General features: G+C 45.0%; 1 protein-coding gene across 3 annotated transcripts in view; it reads left to right on the top strand.

Annotated features, from left to right (window-relative positions):
• USP16 (ubiquitin specific peptidase 16) overlaps nt 1-20426 on the top strand; it is a 337101-nt gene that overhangs the window by 150221 nt on the left and 166454 nt on the right. For all 3 annotated transcript variants that reach the window (XM_085623085.1, XM_085623084.1, XM_085623086.1), the window contains exon 11: nt 15058-15149. In XM_085623085.1, the coding sequence (XP_085479211.1) occupies nt 15058-15149 (92 nt within the window). The remainder of the gene's footprint in view (nt 1-15057; nt 15150-20426) is intronic.

Raw genomic sequence — 20426 nt, forward strand, 5'->3', positions numbered from 1 at the left:
TTGTCTGGAAAGTATGGAACAAGAAGGGCAAGGCATCCCTGAAAAGGACCCTCTCTCAGTGCATTGTGCTTTGTATTAAAATCTGTAACTAATGCCCTTTCCAAAAAGGAACCTTCAGAAGGAACACTAGCTCCTTTTACCAGAGCAAATGTGTCTTCTTTGGTCTGAGGGGCGCCAAACAGAAATTTGCCGTCAGACGACATTGGCAAAGGATGGCCATTTTACTAATTCTGTGCTGCATGCCATTCTTAAGTGACCATTCTTTCAGACCCAAAACTTGCGAGGGGCATTGCTATGATATCAATTTAAAAGGTGAAAAATCTGCAGATAGAAGTATTCCTCAGAAGAACAAGTTGCTTACCTTCGATAACCATCATTCTGGTATGTAGTACCAGTCCAGCACCCCTCCCTGTTCTGAGGACTCGCCATAGTCCTCTCAATAATAAGATTTCAAGTTAGATTGTTGCACTGCATATCCACTGTCGGATTACTGCTGACCTCGTCTGTCTTTAAGGGCTTTGAAAAAATGGGCAAGGAAGTGACATCAAGATGCCAGGATAGTGCTATGTGACTCCAGTGATGTCATGCCCGGCTGACAACCTATAGCATGTTTGGGTTTCTTACCTTAAGCTACACACTCAAGTAGCAGTGGCCATGGTGGACACTGGGAGGTCAAACTTACTATCTCAACCCAAGTAGTAGAATTTGTGGAGAAAGGGCAACTCTTCCCCCAAATGGTCCAGCAAGGATCATAAGCCAGGAGGCCTATTTTCTATTGTAATTTCACTCTTCACCAAGTGTTTTACAAATGGATTGAAAACTAGCAATTGTGCTGTGAAAGTTCTGCCTTGATGACGCTGCTCAAGGCATAAATACAAAGAATACCTAAGTGATGCCGACCTACTGGTGCACGAGCGCTATTGCAAAATTGCCACATCCTGTCTGTCACATGGGTATATTGAAACGGTAAGGAATCTGAAGGTAGATAATGTCCACCAAAAGATCATTATCGGAGGTAAGTAACTTGTTCTTCAAAGTCCAAAGACCTCTTCGTTGATTAAACACGATTGAAAGAAAGTGGCAGTAATAATAAAAATAATTTGTTTATATTGCGCTTCATACAGCACTTCCTCCATTTTAAGCTCTGTAGTAACAGATGGTACTATTACCAAATCGAATGGTACTCAATTTATTGCACTTGGAAGGGTGGAATGTGGAGTTGTTTTCCAGGATTCAAACTTGTGGCGTGCTGTACCCTAGATGTCAATTACAAGCATTCAACTCCCGACTATGTCACTGCCTTCTAAATGGTATAGAGCACAAAATATATTGGCTTAATGGAAAGACAAAAGTAATCTCCTAAAATCTCATCAGCAGAATTGTGTACAGCTATGTACAATTGGATGATTCAACAAAGAACAATAAAGAATGTTGCAGGGATTCTGCTTATACACAGAACTATGCGTAGAACCCCAGGACCTCAGTGAGTTGTGGTGTACCAGAAACTCACCTCAGAACCCAGAACCCAGTATCCGGCTAGCATAAGTGTCCTATTCGTTATCCGAGATTTAGCTCGGCGGTCCCAATGAAAAGACAACCCAGAACACGCGACTCAGTACATACTCAGGAATGGTGGGAATCGGAAATACCTGTTCGTATATTATTCTCACATCAGTCCACAACAATAATCAACAGAGACACGGTGTAAATAAAAAGGGTTTATTTTTATAGACCACGTGTCCTAAGATGCAGTACTTTGGCTAATACAAGCAGACAAATGATTAATATCAAAACCAGCAACATAGTTACAATACCATAGAATATAAACGGGGTGATCATATTATAATGACAGTGGATACTACCACCTTCCCTTTACTAAGAAGCTAATATTATTATTATGCTAATAGAAGGTCTCTTAGGCTTGAATAGGGGACCCCATACCTCAAAGATCAGCTTAGTGAAATCACATCACAGGAGCATCAGGAGTCTTCTCGCAGGAAGGCTCGTCTTCGGTCTGCATAATAAACATGATGTCTGTGATATTAAAAGCACCAACTTTCAGGTATGTGCAGCTGCGCGTGTGTTATGGCTAAATAGTGGGTCGATCAACCTAGAGTGGAAAACATGCATTGTGTAATAATCCAGACTGTTTGTCACACCATGTACAGACCAAGGTCGCTGCGCAGAGCTTGGGATGGTAACAACAGATTGCTCTCGTGTGAAACAAGTCTCGAGTCAGCAGTGTGTTTAAGAAATAACATATAAACGCAGTGTCGTGTGCAAAAGCAGAAAGATGGCTTTCTAACATTTAACGTGGTTATGCTAACTTAACAATGTATGTACGTATTCAGGAAGAACTCACTACACGCCCCCTTGATCGAAGCACTATTTAATAGGCAAGAAAAGAGAGAACGCAGAGTTCAGTTTCGTCAGAGCAGAACAAGGCGTAACCAATGCAGAGTTTCAGAATGCGCCAAAGTCCGAAACTACAAAAAATATAAACCAGGGTTGTTTAATAAAAAAAATGTAATTTAAAAAAACTCAAAACGACCATCAGGAAAAAAAGAGAAAGAAAAGAAGAAATGTTGCGCTAGGGTGCTGTCCAGTAGCACAGGCGCAAAGGACGACTGCCCAGTTAATCCATGAATGTATAGGCAGCATATGTGGCCACTGCTTCCAACAAAAAATCGTTTGCAGGTCCACTGAAAGTCTCAGCCATCCAATCCATCAACGAAAAGGAACATACGTGTTCTTCAACCATCGGAGCCTCTAGCACGATCAGAGGGCACCCGGAATGTTCCTCCAAATAGCATAGCCAAGAAGTTGTAGGCAGCTGTTGAGATGTCCCAATTACCCAGGATACCATGCGCCGCACCACAGGCCATAATCCGGACACCAGAACAGGCCAACTCGTGAGACACTAAGGGCCTCATCAGTCGATCGAAATCCGGCACCGGAGACACCAGGTTGGTCAAGCACAAATCCAAAGGCCATTCAAAGGGACAATCCAGGCAGTGAAATACAGGCTGCACGCAGGTGAAGTAGGAATACCTGAAGGATAATCCATATGCCAGGCTTAAGGTCGCCAACGGCAGAGTTCCATAAAAGTCAAGCATCCTATCACGAAGAAGATGCAGGCGGGACAGGCGCTCGTGCGGCACAGAAGGAGCAGCCATTCCGGAGTATGAAAATTAAAAGCAGCACACCTGCCACTAGCGCCAGAAGCAGCGGAACACCTCCAAAGATGCTCGAGAAAAGTGAATGAAAAAATGCCGGAATCACACCAAAAATAGTTTTGAAAGAGGTCACGAGACCCGAGCCCACAAGTTTAAAAAAATGAGCCAGGCCGGTCGTGGACGAGGCATTAAAAATAGTCTGGATCAAAGTGCCGAAATGTAGGGGGAGGTCAGTATTCAGAAGCGCCTGTACCTCAGTGCGCGTATTAGCAACGTGAAGGACAAATGTTTCACGAGAGGAAGTCAATGGCACCTCTTTTTGGGACAATAGAGCTCTTATTCTGCTTAACTTGTTGAACTCTGCTTTCAAGGTTGGAATCGAAGGCCAGATAGAAACATCCAGCCGCCCATGCGGGGGTGGAAAGAGAACATTATTGCAGCAGACAACTTTCTGCGAGACAGTTACTATGTACGGGATTCCCACTAACATCCCGCAGCAAGCTTCATTATTCAAAATTAAATAACTCCCGTTTGCAAGCAGCGTGAAAGAAGGCGTAATCACAGGCACTGGGATACCTCGTAGGACGCAGGCCAAGTTCGGGGCTTGTACATTGCATGCGCCGTGTAATTGAATGTGCCTACATACCAAGGAATGGTCTGGTGTCGTGGTACATTCCTCGCCTTTCAAATAAACCTCAGTTCCGTCCCTCGTACATCTATACGTAAAGGGGAGGGACCAAACCTCATGTATGAAAGCGGTGCCCAGCGGTTCATATCTACCCAAAGCATAATGTTTCATACAAGACGTAAACTTAAAAAGCGCGAAAGGGAGAGTTATCAATCCGTGTACTAACCACGTAGCTGAATTGATCTCCGCTACAGAGAAAGGCAACGGTTCTAATTTTTCAATATGTAACAATGAATATGTAGCATCCTTCATGGACATAAATCGCTGCTTGTCAGTAAGATTAAAGGGGAGGAATAACGATGTAGTGTTCAGATAGTCCCAAGGGACTCTCCCTGCCTTTAACGTCTGCAATGTCCATGCAAACTGCATAACAGAACGCAACTGGTTTTGACCATGATATAACACAGACATATCATCATGCACAATATCAACAACAGAAGAAACAATATTATCTAATGTATAAATCCTAGAAGAGAGAGTGCTAATGCTATTATCTATAACGGCTAAAACCTTCTCCATGTTTGCTTGGTCAATAGCTCTCAATCTGGAAGCCGCCTCAATCTGCGACAACTTCCAGACTTCGTTGTAAATAGCATACGCCCACCTTTTGGTTCTGCCACCCACAGGACCCTTAACAAAATCATTCAAATCTATTTTGTCATGTAATTGTGATAAATGAACTTTGACAGACGCCAAGGTGGAATGTCGCAGCCAAGATTGACATAACTTGCCCACAGAGTATGTAGTTACAGTATGTGACGACTCAAACCGAGGGTCTACGCGTTCCCGAGTATACCCCGGTTTCAGTCCCAGAAAACGACTTTGACAGGTGTCTGAACTGCTTTGCCAAACTAACCAACCCTCACTATTAAATTTCGAAATATTAAAAGATGTATTTGAAACTAAGGATTGCAAAGCAGTAAGGGAGAGATCTGTGTGGTTATCCCAATTGGGATAAGCGCCCAAATCCGGCACAGAAGGTGACTTTAATTGTTTAGAAGTAGCCAATCCAAAACAGGTGGTTTGGAAGATGGATGAATTTAAAAACAAAATATGATTTGGTATAAGACAGGCACGATGTAAAGCCTCTGTACCCTGAACCTGCCACGGTCTGGAACCCCAAACCGACTTTAGATCAATAGTAGCCTTCCATAGATCATAACCTTTGATTGACAACTCGTCCATAAAGGACTTGGAATAAAGCAACTTTGTGTGTGTCAGTCGAACCTTTGCGGCAGACTCAGGCAGCACCTTAAAATAAAACGCTGCCGGGTTGGAAACACTGAAATCGGTAAAATAAGAATATTTGTTAACTAGGGTTTGTGAACTTCCGAATGCGGGAGTAGGACAGTGTTCCCATTGGGTAAAATTTACAAAATTTCTAAATGTATTTGCTTTATGCAGGAAGTGATTGCCATAATGTTGAAAACAATACTGTTCCGCATAATTAGCCGCATTTTCATATAAATCTTCAGCAACAAAAGCGGCATAATATTTCAAATCAGAAAACAGTGATTCAATGGCGTGTACATCCCAATCATCTGAACGTATGTTCTGCCTAACCACATCACCCATAGAAACACGAAATACATTAGGTACATTAATGACCTCTGTAGGCCCATGAATTTGGAATTTAACAGCATCCCATGCGATTCCATCCAAGACGGGCCAGGCAGTAATATTCACAAAAGTCTGGTCCCTTTTCATGATGTGGGACGAGGAGTGGGGGGCCAAAGTTCCATTGATAAGTCTAATTGATGATCTCTCACTCAGATAGTGGCCATCCACAAGACGGAAAAAAACTGTTACAAACCCAATTGACATAAACAAAAAAATAGTAAAAAGCATCAACCAGATGTATGTCCAAGGGGCAATCAAAAAATGTCTCTTAAACCAGCTGAAAAAAACAGCAATGTTTGATGGGGGGCTTGAGGGTAATGAGTTAGTGTCAAAGGAGAAACGGGACTGGCCAAGTGCTGTAGATTGTAAAACAGGCGAGGGACCACGTGTAGGATAAGCATACTCAGTCTCTTCGGGCAAACCACCAGCCGATGGTATCAACAAGGGATCAGTAACAGATTGCATCTCGATGGCAACCTCAGGCAAGGTGTTAGAAGCAAGAGCCAACATTGAATTTCTTTGCATCGTCTGGCATGAAACTGCTGGAGTCATACTAAGAAGTATCGGCCACTCGCTGAAGTTTGACATTGTCAATAGAGATGTACCTGTTTTCTTTGCGACCAGGAAGTGGAGGTAAAATGACTGTTCTTGTACCCTGCACTCCAAGCACTGGAACCGGTGCACGATAAGTGGGGCCAAACTCCTTCTTGTTCTCCACCTTCTCGCGGACCAGGTCTCCAACTCTGGGTAGCCAGCCGACTACCGGAACCTGAACTTCAGCTTCAGATGTGGAGGGCAAGTGTTCCTTCGAAAGAGTGTCTCTTGCTTCTTGTAGAGTCTGTAAAACAGCACAGTGATCATCTACGTCAAAGGGTGCGGTCGACGCCGCCATGTCTAGACCATCAAGGTCTGGGACAAACATTCTGATTCCGAAGAGCATCATGTACGGGGTCCGCCCACCCAGAGACCTTCTAGGGAGATTATTAAGTGCACGTTGGACGTTATACAAATAGGCTAGCCAGTTCCGGCCTGTGCCTAAAACACGTGCTGTCAATGATTGCTTTAAGTCACGGTTCATTCGCTCCACCACACGATTACCCTCAGGTCGGTAGGGGGACGAAAATTTGACTAGGACCCCCAAATTTCTCATAGCCTCCTTGTAAGCCTTAGAGGCGAACGCAGGGCCCTGATCAGAATGGAAGGTACCACACGCAAAAGTTCCCACAAAGACACGCAAATCCCTGATGACAGTCCGCGAGTCAGCACTCCTTTGCGGCCATACCCATAGAAAACGTGTGCACGAATCCACTGCAACCAAGATGTACTTGTACGCAGTATCAGAGGAAAAAGGACCGCAGTGATCTAAATAAACACAACCAAATGGCTTATTAGAGATGTACAGCTGTGTCTGTGGTGGCCGTGCAACAGTAGAAGGTTTAATCTGTTGGCAAATGTCACAATCAAGAACATAAGCGCGCGCTTGTTTATATAAACCAAACCACCAGTAACGTTGTTGTAGCAGAGATATTGTAGCTGACACACCGGCGTGGGCAGACGCCAACCCCTCATGTGCAGCCAAGATCAGTGCTGGCCTGCAGTCCGCGTTGGGAATAATTCTGTCACCAACGTCGTTAATCCTCACTAATGGGACATTATCAGGACTTAAATGGTAAATGTAACGAGAAGGAAAACCCTTCGGGTAATCGCCTCCCTTTTCTGTAGCAGCAATAGCTGCCAAGATGTCATCATCAATCTTACTTTTTGATCTGGTAACTGCTGCCACTAAGTATGTAGCCACTGCTGTTTTTGCTGCCTCGTCAGCCAAGCTGTTGCCGACAGCATGGACACCAAGTCGCTGGTGACCAAGAGTGTGAATAACATTCACGAGAGGGAGACGGTCTTTAAAGTCTGCCACTCGAACCCAAAGCGTTTTATGCTTAATTGTGCTACCTTTTGTGTCTCGATAATCATTCTGAGACCAGAAATGTAAATTGTCATTGTAGGACTGGACACAGTAGAAGGAATCACTCACTATAAGAGTAGTGACCCGGGGATCAGCAAACTCCAGTGCAAGCACTAGAGCCCGAAGCTCCGCCAATTGCGCGGTACAATCACCCAATGACTGCGTATGCACTGCATCAGATTGGAATTCACCATTTACGAATGTACCTACGACAATTGCGCAAGCCGCTGAGTAAGCGTGCTTCGATCCAATCGCGGGCTGCGCAGACCCGTCAGTGTATATGACACAATGGTATTCTTCGAGTGGGCGCAAAGACAGAGGTGCCGGATGAACGAATTCATACTGCAAGAACTCTTGAGTCTGTAATGAGGCATCAAAGATGTAGGTGACGTCTGGCGACGTCAGTGTTGTGGCCCATTGTATCCACCGAGGATGCAAAGCTTTAGAATTTGGTACACTTGCCTTTGTCACTGCTTCTAAGGCAGGATAGGGTGTTACAACCAGAATCTGTTTCCCATGTGACAGTTCGCGTTCTTTAAGGATCGCCATCTGTACTGCAGTCAGAACTTTTTCGACCGCGGAAAAACGTAATTCAGCAGAGGTGTACAAGTGGGATTTGTACGCAATGGGGACGGTATCGCCCTCATTAAACGTCAAATACGTGAAACCCACTGCGCCTGGCACTATTCGTATTACCAGGTTAGTGCGGTTATCACGTGTCAGCAAATATTGTGAAGCAAGAAGGTCAGCCTGTAAAGACTGTAAAATTTTAGAATGTTCCAGCTGCCAGCTAGACTTCGAAAATGTAGGTTGTACCAAGGCGTAAAGCGGCTTGATACGCTGGGCATAATCAGGAATGTACGTACGGCCGAAATTTAGAAAGCCCAGCAAAGATTGTAATTTCTTTAGTGTCGTAGGCGCACTCAAGCATGCGCACTTCTCCAGAAAGTGGGGAGCTAACCCCTTTCCTTCATTATTGAGCTCGTAGCCCAAAAACAACACCGTATATTCCGCGATGTGAGACTTCGCAAAATTGAATTTGTAGCCATAGTCAGCAAAACTCACTATAATATTGTCGACTCGAGACAGATGTGGCAACAGCTCATCATCCGTGAGGTAGATATCGTCAACATAGGAGTATGCCTCGGGGTCTATTCTTTCTAAGAGAGAAACCACGCGAGCGGAAAAGACGCCAGGGCTATTTTTGTACCCCATGGCTAATCTGGTAAACTGTTTTTGTTTTCCGCCCGAAGTAAACGCTGTCCACTGGCTACTCAGTGTGGACAGGTTATGGCTAAAAAAGCCATTGGAAATGTCAAGTGTCGTTTTAAATCTTTTACGCACGAGACTGTCGACTAGAGCCGAGCTATGTGTATTTTGTACCGCGCAGGTCCGGCAATGGGAGTTTAGGTGCCGGTAATCCAAAACTAAACGGTACGAGCCGTCAGGCTTCGTTACAGTGAATAAAGGGTTATTCATAGGGGACACACAAGTTTCAATTACACCCTGATATTCCAATTGTTCAAGGATCGCCGCGACGTGGGGTCTAGCTTCACGACGCACGGGATACTGGGGCTGAGGCTGGGGCATAGACCGCAATGGAATCTCATGGCAGGGGGACAACCGGTCCCAACCCACCTGAGTACGATACACCGCTGGCGCAAGCGCCAGCGCCCACTCCCCAGCGTACATTTCAGCCTGGTCCTTAGGCACTGTGTGCGCAAAGGACGGGAGGATTTTCTCCTCCCCTTTAGGAGCTTCCAAAATGAAGGCTGGGGGCCAATCTGCCTCCGCTAGGAGGATGTCATAGGTGGTGGTCAGATTATCCCAAAAAATCCCTTTTATAGTACGTTGTATGTCACCCTCTATTAATAAGACTATTTCATAAAGTCTGTCAGGGGGAGCCACTCTGGTGTCAGCTGTTTCAACAGTAACCAATACATCAGTTGCTGTCGCCGCCAGAAATGGACGCAGAGCTTGACGGACTATGGTAATTTCCGCCGCGCTGTCCAGTAGCGTCAGCGCCCATGTCCGGTTCCGAAGCTGTGTCCGCACTATCTGAGGCATACTTTGCCGTCAGAGCCGCCACTTTCTTCTTCTGAAACGGGGGTCTTTGTCGAGCAAATTCGTCCTGCTTGCCTTTTCCCTCAGTCTGTCGAGGTTGGTCACGCTGTTGTGGAACACCCCGACCTTTGCCACCGCCTCCGCCACCGGACTGTGTAGCCGATGTTTCCTGTGAAGAACGAGGAGAACGCGGTTCAGAAACCTGAAATCTATCAGGAGACTTAATAGTAGCACGATCTCGCAGATCATAAGTGCGTTCACTACTTGACTGTACGGGAGAGGCAGGCCGAGAGCCCTGTTTCTGCTGCTGCTTTCCCTGTTGTTTTGACCGCCAATTTTGTTTTTGAAAAGCTGGCCGGCCATCCTTACCAGGAGTTTCTGCCTTACCCTGCTGCTTAGAATCGGGATTTTTGATCACGGGCTTAACTCCTAAAGAGCTACGACCCAAATCTCGATATGCCTCAGAGATTATTTTTGCAAATTCCTGCGGTTTGTCCTCTTCAGCAACTTTCTTCAGTTCATTACGAACCTGAAAGTGCAACGCATCACCCTTAAGGTTTCCCATTATCATGGTAGCCACCAGGCCAAAATCCCCGAGGAGCCGCATCCCCAATTCTATCGCAGACTCCGCTCCATGGTCCTCTTGAACCTGTTTAATAATGGAGGGCAGCTGTAACATAGACGGAGTGCCAAAGCACTGCGCGTACGTCGCAGCAAAAATCTTACCCCAGGATACACAATCGTCCATATGGGGAACTAAGTCTTTAGGCAAACTAATGGTGAGGATCCTGAGTTTCTCCACAGGAGTTGTATGCGGATAAACCGCCTCTATTTGGTCAAATTTTTCAGCAAGCCAAAAAGGATAATCATCCCTTGTGGGAGGGCGCTTGCCCATAACAGAATTAACCATAACAGGACTAATGACCACCGCGTGACGATCACTAGGTTGTCCCGCACTAACAGGCGCCCCCGCCTGTACAGTGCGCGACACATACTGCACTAACGCCCTATATACTGTTCTAAGGGCAGTGTGTAGTACACGCAATTCATCCACCGTCACCGTGAGGTAACGGGGATGAGGCGTAAATCCGGCTAGTACCGGCCAAGTGGCCCCCGCAATTGATAAAGGGCCCATTCTCGGCGGTATAACCACATGGGGGAGGGCGCCATTAAACCAAATCTGATGTTGCCAAGCAGATATTGGTATCTCCTGTGTCCTATACGGCGCATAGGCGGCAGGCACGGCAGTGGCAGTGTAAGAATGAAATGTATTATCATTACCACTGACTGCCGGAATCGTCACCCAAGAGTAGAATAACTCAAAGGGATGAGCCGCATCGGCTCCCACCACAAAGATGACGTCCATGCCCGCGTCCGGCACTCCATACTGCGTCAAGTGACGTTTCAGTGCCGCACGGCTATGCGCCGCAATATTTATCGCCATAAGGACAAGCTACACTTCAAGTATTCAGTAGCACAAGGGTTCAATAACCTTTTTAATAATCAAGCTTGAAGGAACCTATATCAATAGAACTAGGTAGGTTTAAAATCCGTCAGACTTGTTATCCGGAAACAAGAATGAGGGTGCTGTGGACTAAATGTAAGCACTACTAAGGCGTTTCAACTCATAGACCAAACGTTAGGTGCGCCATGTTGCAGGGATTCTGCTTATACACAGAACTATGCGTAGAACCCCAGGACCTCAGTGAGTTGTGGTGTACCAGAAACTCACCTCAGAACCCAGAACCCAGTATCCGGCTAGCATAAGTGTCCCATTCGTTATCCGAGATTTAGCTCGGCGGTCCCAATGAAAAGACAACCCAGAACACGCGACTCAGTACATACTCAGGAATGGTGGGAATCGGAAATACCTGTTCGTATATTATTCTCACATCAGTCCACAACAATAATCAACAGAGACACGGTGTAAATAAAAAGAGTTTATTTTTATAGACCACGTGTCCTAAGATGCAGTACTTTGGCTAATACAAGCAGACAAATGATTAATATCAAAACCAGCAACATAGTTACAATACCATAGAATATAAACGGGGTGATCATATTATAATGACAGTGGATACTACCACCTTCCCTTTACTAAGAAGCTAATATTATTATTATGCTAATAGAAGGTCTCTTAGGCTTGAATAGGGGACCCCATACCTCAAAGATCAGCTTAGTGAAATCACATCACAGGAGCATCAGGAGTCTTCTCGCAGGAAGGCTCGTCTTCGGTCTGCATAATAAACATGATGTCTGTGATATTAAAAGCACCAACTTTCAGGTATGTGCAGCTGCGCGTGTGTTATGGCTAAATAGTGGGTCGATCAACCTAGAGTGGAAAACATGCATTGTGTAATAATCCAGACTGTTTGTCACACCATGTACAGACCAAGGTCGCTGCGCAGAGCTTGGGATGGTAACAACAGATTGCTCTTTGTTTGTCCGGACTGTGAGAGATTGGAAGCGGATTCATTCGGCTCTGAAAATTGTTGATCGCCTTGATGGTATTTGTCTGCCCTGCGCAGGAGCTTCGTAAGGAATTTTGCCATGTCGCAGGGATATTTTTGATTGCTTTCACCGTATGCGACACAAGGATATATATTCATATAAATCGATTCTTAGTCCTCAGACTGACTGGTTGTCGTTGTCCTGATGAAGACCCGTCTTTGATGCGTATAAATCTACACGTATTCCTAGGGTCGAAACGTCGACGTTATCTATTTGATTGATCCATGCAATTCCACCATTGGAATATTGAATAATACACATTGTGGTGTTATATGCTACGAACCACGGATCATCATTCTTTTAATGTTTTTGTCTAAATATATGTTCATGATGTCAAGTCCATGTTGATTGTTAATGTGATTGTACACTATTGTTCACTAAATGTATTTATGTATTGTCTTTTGGGTCAGTCTTATATTGCAATAATAATCATGTACATTTAAAAATATATTGAGAACGAAAATCACTTTGCGTTGGTCAGAGTAATAATTGTTATGTGTGTGTGTTTTCTTGTGATTAGGTACACTTTTTTGTAATAATCTCTTTTACACATTCAGTGTCCCTTAAATCAAGTTCACTCCCAACAGAACCAATTCTTTCCTTTTCATATACGTACCCAGGTTCTGAGGGTTACTGGGTTACCCCATTAAATCTAATGGAGCTTGGGATGGTAACAACAGATTGCTCTCGTGTGAAACAAGTCTCGAGTCAGCAGTGTGTTTAAGAAATAACATATAAACGCAGTGTCGTGTGCAAAAGCAGAAAGATGGCTTTCTAACATTTAACGTGGTTATGCTAACTTAACAATGTATGTACGTATTCAGGAAGAACTCACTACAAGAACACACACTCAACCACAGAAACTGTTCCCTTGCTTATCCCTTATTTATTAAGGGAGAAACGTATGCAGGATTAAGGGCAGAGGTATGAGGGTATAGGGAGAAGTCACAGCACAGTGATGTTGGAAAGGTACTAGTGTATGGAAGGAGTTGAGAATTAGGGAGCAAACATGGATATCGGTGCTAATATACAGCCAGAGAGGTACAAGGGCTAGTAGGGAGCCGAGTTACTAGGTTTAGGTAGGAGGAGCAGCAAATGTATGACCCAGCATTGGGTGTAGGCATAGGATGAGGACCTACAGCCTAGGTAGACGTAGACATGTAAGGCATTGGCAGAGTTAAAGGTGCCAGATTAGGGATAGAAGTTGGTTGTATATGTTAGGGCAGAGATTCCTTGGTAAAGGCTGGAACACAGGTAGAGGCACTAGAGTAGCTGCAAGGGTAAATGTACTACGTTATGGGTAAGGATAGTAGTAGGAGTATATAAGCAAGTGGAATAATGTTAGGGTTTGATCTGCTATGGTATAGGTGGGAGTGTATGTACTAGGGCAGCGGTTCCCAAACCGAAGGCCGCAGACCCTCAGGGGTCTGTGGCACATTCACAAGGGGTCCATCTGCAGCATTTTTAAAAGCACTGCAAAGTTCCTTATATAACCAGCAGTTTTCAGGCAACAATAGAAGTGTCAGGTTAACTTGGGGGGATTAATGTACCTGCTGGAGAGATATGGCAGTTTTGTGTATTGGCAGCTATGGCCCTTCTGGGGTAGCACAGATGGTTAATATGCCTACTGCATAGATTGTGTACCATGCATTTAAAAGAACAGTAGTTTATTTCTCAATGGGTTACTGCTTTTGTCACAGAGATTCTTTTGTTACTCTGCAGTTCATGAGTTACAATCGTAATCTAGCACAGTAAGCTATGAACTACCACCAAAGAGCTGCGTGCAAACTGCATGGTACAAGTTGGTTATGTTTTTTTCCCAGTCTTTCAATATCCTGATGCTGCTAAAAAGGTTTATTTGGGTAGAAGTAAATTCTTATTATTAAAGTCTGCGCTAACCACTGTGTTATGTTCAGAATCCTTAGTGTGCTTCTCCAGACCAAGCACTCTTAAAAAAATGCCTACCAGTATGGATGACATGTGAATCATACACCTTGTAGTACCCTGTGCCTTATTTAACATTTTCTATACATGTGTACGTAGAGAAAGCTTCTCCAGAACATGTTTATTAAATGTGTTTTTCGTCATAATAACACATAACTAGAAAATACTAACAAATGTGAGTACAGAGTCAAACTAGGTGATTTTAGCTGCTTCTTCATGTTTCCACATGTTTACTAGAGATTCATGGTCATTTTTACTGCGGAGAAGTGGCTTAGTGTCACAAAAAGGTTTGTTGAACCATGTTTCAACAGATAAGTTGGCACAATGGGGTTCTTTCAGATAAATACAAATCATGTCAATTTTACCTTCAGTAGCAGTCTTGCTGGGCCTCGTGTTTAAGATTTATACAGTGCTTACACATTGACATGGCAACATAAGAATCACGACAGCATCCAGCATAGGAGAAAAGCAGTTCAACAATACAACCTTCTCATTCTAATGCTCAATAATTCTATGTACTTTACCTGAGTGAAATGTTGAATAAACAACATTAAAAAAAAAAAACATTACAAACTTCATCAGAATTCTGAACTTGATTTACAGTAAACAACCGCTGTACCTTTGCAACTTCTGAAAGGCCTGTATCCCATTGTCTATAGGCACAAAGCGTTGCTACCTCATGTAGTGTCTCAGATAAGGCAGATTGTGTTGACGTGAAAGACCTTCTATTGCCTTTATTTTAGTGCAAACATATCGCACAGTGTGACAAATGAACACACTAGAAAAGAAAAAGTGGACAATGTAGTCAACTGTACTTTTAAATAATTTATCATGAGATAACATTCCATCTAGCATAGAGTATAATAACTGAAAATATTTTTTATGAAATGTATTGATCTATTTTGATTATTCAGTTTGTATTTAAGTGTATGAACATTATAGCTGTAGCAAAGCATTTCTGTAATTGTGCTAGGTAATTGTGAAAGCATGAACACATTTTATTGTTTGCGGTGTATAAAAGTGACTGTTGAAGTTGACATGTTCTTTTACAAGAATAAGATAAGTTTCTCATGTTTTGTAATTGCTTTTAGAATATGAAAAGAGAAGAGCCATTCCCAACTTTGTAGATCGAATATTTGGTGGTGAACTCAGTAGCACAATCATGTGTGATGAATGCAGAACTGTGAGTACATAGAACTATATTGCTATTAGAAATTTGATCAACAGTGTTTTCAGACAAGTGAAAATGAAACCATTGCACGTGATGAACAGAAAAAAGCTATCACTAGTACCAAAGAGAGGGACTGTGTGATTGTATTGCAGTTTTTGCCTTGTGGGAAAGCTTATGCTGAACGCAGCAGGACTCTGGTGGCTATACTGGCAAGCGATTGATCAAAGCTATTATCCTGATCTGTTTATTATTAAAAAAAAAGTTATAACAAAGGCAGTAGGCCTGACTTATTTATCATGAAAAGCATTTTTGAAAGCAAAGCCCGTGGGTCTTCTAAGAGTCTACTGTCGTTATACTGTGTTGTGGTCTACAATTTGTTAACATGGAATCTTTCATATTGCCATAGCAGGAAAGTGCTTTGGGGTTGTTTACCCTGTAAGATAGTTCCGTAGGGTAGAATATTTCTGTTTGAGAATCCTTGTTATGCATATTAGGAAGGGTTTTATATTGTTGTGCCAGTGGTAATTTTGACAATATTAGTTATTTTATTACTACACAGAGAAGGTATTTGGCTCTGCCCAAATATTGATGCCCCGTAGTACAGACTTTGATTGGGTGGAAGTTGTGCATTTCTGCTCAGGAGTGATTGTATTGCACTTTTGCCTTGTGGGAAAGCTTATGCTTAACACAGCATACTTAATGGATTCATAAAGTAGCAACGCTGCCTTCTAACATAAACTCACATTTACTGAGTTCATGGCAAGACTGTTTTAAGTATCCCTACTCTTACTACACAGTTTCAAGTAAATCATAAATGTTGACATCCGATAAGGACTGACGTCCCACAGATTCCTCTTGTTATTGAATTGATTCAGGAACAGACTGGATCCACATAACATTTAGTACAGCGCCCAGGGGTTGTTTGAGCAACTTTGGCATGACTCTGTGCCCATAGCAAAAACTCCACCCACTGCTAGAAGTGGCACATACATTTAGAGCCTGATTATGAGTTTGATGGTGTGGCAGTGGGCTGCCACGCCAGCAACCCGCTACCACACCGCCAAACTTGCCTCCACTTCACCCACCAGATTACAAATTCATTTGTTATCTGGCGGGCAGTGCTTTGACGGTCCCATGGGTGTGACTTTCAAAGGCTCATATCTGAGCCTTGGGAAGGCACCATAATGGGAGCACCAAAGCACGATCCTGCACGGCATGGACTGTAAAGTCCATGCCGTGCAGGAACCGGGAGTGCATGCAGACTGGGGGGGGGGCACCTCATGTGCTCCCCTACATGCATCCCCTGGCCCAGAGGCAACCGGGTGCCCTCTAGCGCCCCTTAGTTTCCTCTCTTCCACCGTTTTCATGGTAGGCTCACCGCCATGAAAAAGGGTAGATGTGAGGAAACTCGTAATATGCTTGGTGTTGCCGCAGCGGCACCACCAGCATATTGCGGCCCCACACTACTGCAGCACCTCTGAGGGAGTATGATTCTTAGCCGTAACAGTGGTACTTTGGCGGTCCATCGGACCGCCAAACTCATAATTAGTCTCTTAGATACATGAAGTTGATTGTTATTCCATACCATGCTTCATTTTATCTGTGCCACAGCTGTCTTTGGAACAAAGCAAACAGATTTGTTGACATAGTGTAGGCTCAAATCCATCGTTACCCTTCAGTGAAGCCTTGTAGAAGTCTAAAGTGACTCTTTGGGAGAAAGGTTTCTCAGCCCTGTCGGACAGTTTTTGTCTTCTCATCCTCAAAAAAAGTGTCTGGTAATTCAGGAACCCAATGCCAAGCCACTTTTCTGCCACCTCTTAAGAAGTGAGAAAAAAAGGAAGATTTTTTTTAGTGTTTTAGATGAGGCTTGAGGATGTGCAAGGCCATATGGGCCGTGGCTTAAAATGCCCAACATGTGTAGCAAGACACCAGTGATATGGCTGCTTCTATGCTTGTAGAAAATGGCCCTACTGTTCGGAAGTAGTGTCCGAGGGAGCATGGATTGATCTGTATCTGCAGATTTTATTTCCCAATTGAGGGGTTCCAAGGTGATCCTCTGTAGTCTCTTATGGATGAGGACTTAGGGCCTTATTTAGATCTTGGCTGTATTATAGTTGTCCCGCCGCAGCGAGGGTCCCATGTACTCCGTCAAGCTGACGACTGTCCGCCTGCCCTGTTTAGATTTTGTGGCAATAGACAGTGGTCTTCTGTGCTGGCTAACAGTACTTCGCCGCCGCCAGTCGGTCGGGAATGCGCCGATCCCATTTAGATGTTCCCGTTGTGCTGGCGGAGTCCTGACAGAGTGAGGTTCATGGGGTGTGAAGACTGTTAAGTACAACTTATTTATACGTCATTACACATATGTGTCATGTTTGCATGAAATACATATGTATGCAATGTGTTATGTCCCTTTGTGTTACATATTGCACGCCACTCACTCAACATACTCACACTATTGTATGCACACCCACAGGCACCACTAGCACACACCCCAAGCACCACAACAACAAATATTGATTTTAAGTGTCAATACAGGTGTGTGCAATTTATCTTGATTAGTAGGAAAATGAACACAACTGCATTATATGTAAAAACAAAATCCATGTAAGAGCAATGAAGTAATATGCATGGCTACAGCAAATGTCAGCACATGATACATAGGACAATAGTACAAGTACCCTACCTTAGATCTCAGTGACAACGAGGTCATTTGGTGTGGTGGTGGTGTCGGAGCAGCACAGGAGGGACCTAGACAGTAGAGTAGGAAACTGAAGAGGAAGAGGTAAACAGGAAAAAAGGTACTTTTTACCTAGTATTCTTTGATTCAGTCGACTCGATGTTGGAGGGATTCCCACCACAGCTGACATGGCAGAAAGGCACATCGTAATCAGCTCGACGGGACTCTTGTCTGGAGTCCTGCTGCCAGCCTCTTCTGGCTGTGGCACCATCGATGAAGGAGAAGATTCCTGGTGGAGGCGGCAGGACTGTGGTGCTCTTTCAACTATGGACCCCCCAACATCTAAATTGGGTGGGCAGCCTGCCAAGTTGGCAGGCTGGAAGACCACTGAAAAAGCGATGGCAAAACCTGTTCCGCCAAGATCTAAATCAGGCCCTTAGTTTCCCTACTATGTTCCAGTGAATTTCTTCATGTGCTCCTCCATGGTGAGCAAAAAAACGATGGATTTAGGCCCAGATCTCTGTACTGGGGTGAATGTATGACATTGTTCTGCATTCTGTCCATCAATTGTTGTTTTTGCCTCCGTGGTGAGAGCACTATTGCCAACTAGGCTAATTAATTGCAGCAGCTCAGTCCTTGGGTCTTCTAATGCTCCAGTAATCTTCTTAACTCGGTCCTAAGAGCTTCCAGTGCCCCAGAAATTCCCTTAACACTCTTAAGAAATGCAGGTTCCTTGGGTAAGATAGCTCTTTCAACAAAGAAAAGTTCAAATCAAAAGATTATTGCTGTTCCTGAACAGGGAATATATCCGTGTAGAACACATTTTTTTTTTTTTTGAAAAACCTTTATTGACATTTCGATCATTGACAAGTATGGGCCTACAACCCCCCAGGGCCGGCCGCTAAGCAATCAGAGCAATAAGGTCAAATATAAGCACATGCGGCACCTCGGTAGCAAAATCTTCATACTAAGATAGTTCGGCCCGGGGGCCGCGCAGGTAGGACACCAGGAGAAAAGGGGTTTTTCATTTTATAATGAAACAAAACAGTAGGATCAGGTGCCAAACAATTTCCCAACAGCGATAAAGGGCAGGCCGCATGATAGACGTTAGCAATAAACAGCAATCTATTGAATCCATGGCGCAAACACAGGAAATGATGGGGAAGAATATCAAAAACAGTTGCGCCTGCAGGCCCCCATACCTAACGTCCAGAGAACCCCCGGAAACTGTGGCACACACGGAGAGGCAACGGTTCACAGCAAAAGAGGCGTACCACGCTGATCCCAGAAAAGAAGAAACAAGAAGAAACGGAGAGGAAAAAGGAGGCCATGGAAAAAGAGAGGAAGACTGAGAAAGAAAAGAGTCCCCCCCCCAACCCTGCACCTCTGCAAATGAGTATGGCCCCTCCCCCCAGCAGTGTGCCTGTCGCCCCGGAACTAGACCCGAAATATAGAAGAAACAGGGAAAAAGGAATAAGAAAGAACCCCACCAGGCGGGGGGGTGGAGAAAATATAATAAACTGGAGGAGGGCCTTCAGAACATACCCCCGGCTTCTCCCTCCCGCACAGTAAGGTATCCCAACAGCAAACAATAAGTAGCACCAAATCGACCATAACAAAAGGGGGAATGGGGAGCATTGCGCACCGAATATGCTAGTAGCTATGTCCTGGGAGTACACAACCATGAGTCCGCCCGTCTACCAGATGACCACCCCGAGGGATCAGCCTCATCCCTGACCACTCCTGGCGATGCCGCCCATGCCTACCCCCCGACCCAGCGCCATGTCCGATATTCTAAGGTGAAGGGATGTCCCAAAACAACCGGGAAGCGACGCACACAGGTGGGGTGGAGGTCTCAGAACGCCAACACAGTCCGCATCTCGGAGGGACGTCTTTCCCAGTGCTGCCCCAGGATCTGCACTGCACACAAGGTCCGGGAAGGCTGAATCATCCAAAGTGGACAGACATTGCTGGTAAAGTCCCTGGGTCACCGGAGATCGTGCACGGGACGAGGCCACCACCTTCCACTCGGAACCACTACCTCCGGAACAGATCAAACCCTCAGTCAGCCGATCATACGGTAGCATACTGTCCGGAGTGTCCGGCTGCGCACTAATCGCAGGGATGGCCGCGACATTATCCTCCTGTGTGCAGTGTAGGAAGTCCCTGTGTAACTGTGGACCAGCATGCCGCCATTGTCCCAACGCTGATGCCACAACGTCAATCTTACTCCCCAAGACCTCGATGCCACGAGCCAAGGAGAAATGAAGGGCACCAAGGGCCTCAAGGAGGTCGCCGTACCCCAGCACTGCTCCCCGCGGTCGCTCTGCCACACTCCCAAAAGTCACACACTCCCAATCCTGCTGCGACCCGGTGGACAGGATAATAGGCTGCATCGCAACAAGATGGCCGCCGGGGGAGGCCCGACTCGTATGGGGGCCGGGGGCCGGGACCCAGGGACAAGCACCTCGGGATCCACGTCGCTGGAGACAGGGGTCCGGGGGCAGGTACAAATTCAGCCGTTGCGTGGACTCGGGCAGCAGTCGTCTCCACCAAGGACAAGCAGCCGCGAAAATCCGGGAGCAGTCTGCAAGGATCAGGGCGAGCTAGGG

Source organism: Triturus cristatus, chromosome 8 (genome assembly GCF_964204655.1).
Source record: "Triturus cristatus chromosome 8, aTriCri1.1, whole genome shotgun sequence".
Taxonomy (NCBI): domain Eukaryota; kingdom Metazoa; phylum Chordata; class Amphibia; order Caudata; family Salamandridae; genus Triturus; species Triturus cristatus.